At 64.6% G+C, this 1,904-nt stretch overlaps 1 protein-coding gene across 1 annotated transcript; it reads right to left on the bottom strand.

The window, feature by feature from the left end:
* Positions 1–285: 285 nt before the first annotated feature.
* On the bottom strand, positions 286–1,635 carry PTF1A (pancreas associated transcription factor 1a). Its single transcript, XM_075553193.1, has 2 exons — positions 849–1,635; positions 286–488 (listed from the first exon to the last, which is right to left on the bottom strand). Exons 1-2 carry the CDS (start codon positions 1,633–1,635, stop codon positions 286–288), a joined length of 990 nt encoding a protein of 329 aa, XP_075409308.1.
* Positions 1,636–1,904: the final 269 nt, after the last annotated feature.

The raw sequence follows: 1,904 nt of genomic DNA, 5'->3' as shown, positions 1-1,904 counted from the left end.
GAAATTTTTTTCTGGCCAGAATTCTTCCCACAACGGAGAGTTCTGCCCAAGGTGCTGTGGGAGCCACAGGCTATTGCATATTGTACTTAGAAAATTGGGATAAATTATATAAATTATATACTTAAACAGATCATCTATTCCATTGCCTCTGCGGGATAATAAATACATAAATAACGAACAGTTGATTGCCATTAGAAAACTCTGATCCTTAAATGACGTTTTTTCTCCTTGTAGAGAGCCGCAGGTACAATCTGCACAGGAGCGCCTGCAAGCCGGGGGGCTTCGTCAGGACACAAACTCAAAGGGACGCTCATTTTCTATGTTGTTGAAAGAAGATTTGCCGCTGAGTTTCCGGGGGTCCTCTGGAGTCCACACTTTGGCTGTGCGGATAATATTCTGTTCCTTGAGTTGTTTTTCGTCCGTCCAAGAGAGAGAGTGTCCAGCAAGGGGAGGGAGGCCATAATCTGGGTCATTGGGGGAGGGGGACCCTAGAGGGTGGGAGAAAGAGAAAACAGGTGGTGAATGGCCAATCACATTCCCAGCGGGGCCCAACCAGTCCTTGGGGTCCTCACTCATGCGCACCTCAACCAAGCATGCTTCTTCTGGTTACCCGTCCATCTCTCTTCCACAGCTCCGGCCACAGTGTCCGGAAAACTAGTTCTGGTTTTCCGGACACTGTGACCCAAGCCGGGGCGGGCGAGCACGCAGGAGCTTCTGCCCTGGACCCCCGACGGTCCCTTCTTCCTTTGACCAGTGGTCAGTCTTTACACCCAATCCCTGGGGGTGGAAGTGGGATACCTTCCCTGGACCGTCCCCGCCTCCCTAAGCTGGGATCCAGAGGCACTTACGGGTCCCCCGATGGCAGATGATCACCTTCTGTGCTTGACTGCCCTGGCTGTCCCCGCCCAGGCGCCCGCCACCACCAGGGCCCCCGCAGCCGCCCGCGGCGCCCCCGCGCAGCGGCAGGTCGGCCTGCACGAGCTCGCTGAGAAAGTTGATATAGCCGATGGCCAGGCGCAGCGTGTCCACCTTGGAGAGGCGCTTTTCGTAGGGCAGCGTGGGGATGTGCGAGCGCAGCCCCTCGAAGGCGTCGTTGATGGACTGCATGCGCCGCCGCTCGCGCACGTTAGCCGCTTGGCGCAGCTGCTGCAGCTCCGCCTCCGAGCGCACCCGCCGTCGCCGCCGCGCCGCCGCCGCCGCCGCCGCCCCGCTCAGGCCGCGCAGCCGGACGGCGGGGGACAGCGCGGCCGCGCCGGCGCACGGGTAGGCCAGGCACGCGGGCGGGGAGCCGGGCGAGTAGGGGAAGCCGCCGAGGGGCGCGCCCGCCTCGCAGCAGTAGCCCCCGGCGTCCTCCTCCAGCTCGCCGGGCGCGCCGGAGAGCGGCGGCGGCGCGGGCGCGTGCGGGGCGGCGGCGGGCGCGGGCTGCAGGAGCAGGCACGCCCCGTCGCGGTAGCAGTACTCGTGCAGCTGGTGGCTGAGGAACTCCACCTCGGCCCGCTCATCCGCCAGCAGCTCATCGCCGTCCTCCAGGGGGTCCCGGGAGGATTGGTCGGTGAAGAAGTCGTCCTCGTCGAAGTAGGGCGAGGGGAAGGCGTCCACGCCCCCGGGGAAGTGGTCTAGCAGCACCGCGTCCATGCTCGCTGTCGCCGGGCCTCGAGGGGCGTGGGGGTGGCGTGGGGTGGGACACCGATGGCCCGGGGGGATTGCTTTTGTAATTTTATTTGGCGGGCTGTTCCTTCCGGCCGCCCGCTCCCGCTCCCTCCCGGACTGAGAGCTGGAGGGTCGGCAGCTGGGCTCGGCCCGGCCGGGCGTGCCCGCGGCCGCTGCGCTCTGGCCCGCGCCCGAGCTGCGCCGGGGAGGCCGGTGGCGGACACGCTGGGGCGGAGGGCCGGCACGCGAGGAGT

Source organism: Tenrec ecaudatus, chromosome 6, assembly GCF_050624435.1.
Source record: "Tenrec ecaudatus isolate mTenEca1 chromosome 6, mTenEca1.hap1, whole genome shotgun sequence".
NCBI lineage: Eukaryota > Metazoa > Chordata > Mammalia > Afrosoricida > Tenrecidae > Tenrec > Tenrec ecaudatus.
This window is presented reverse-complemented; position numbering and strand designations above follow the sequence as displayed.

Excerpts from the sequence above, each read along its gene's own strand:
- PTF1A (XM_075553193.1), bottom strand. The coding sequence starts at position 1,635 with ATGGACGCGGTGCTGCTAGACCACTTCCCCGGGGGCGTGGACGCCTTC. Across the intron at positions 489-848 it reads CATCTGCCATCGGGGGACCC|GGTCCCCCTCCCCCAATGAC; the intron begins GTAAGTGCCTCT and ends CCCACCCTCTAG.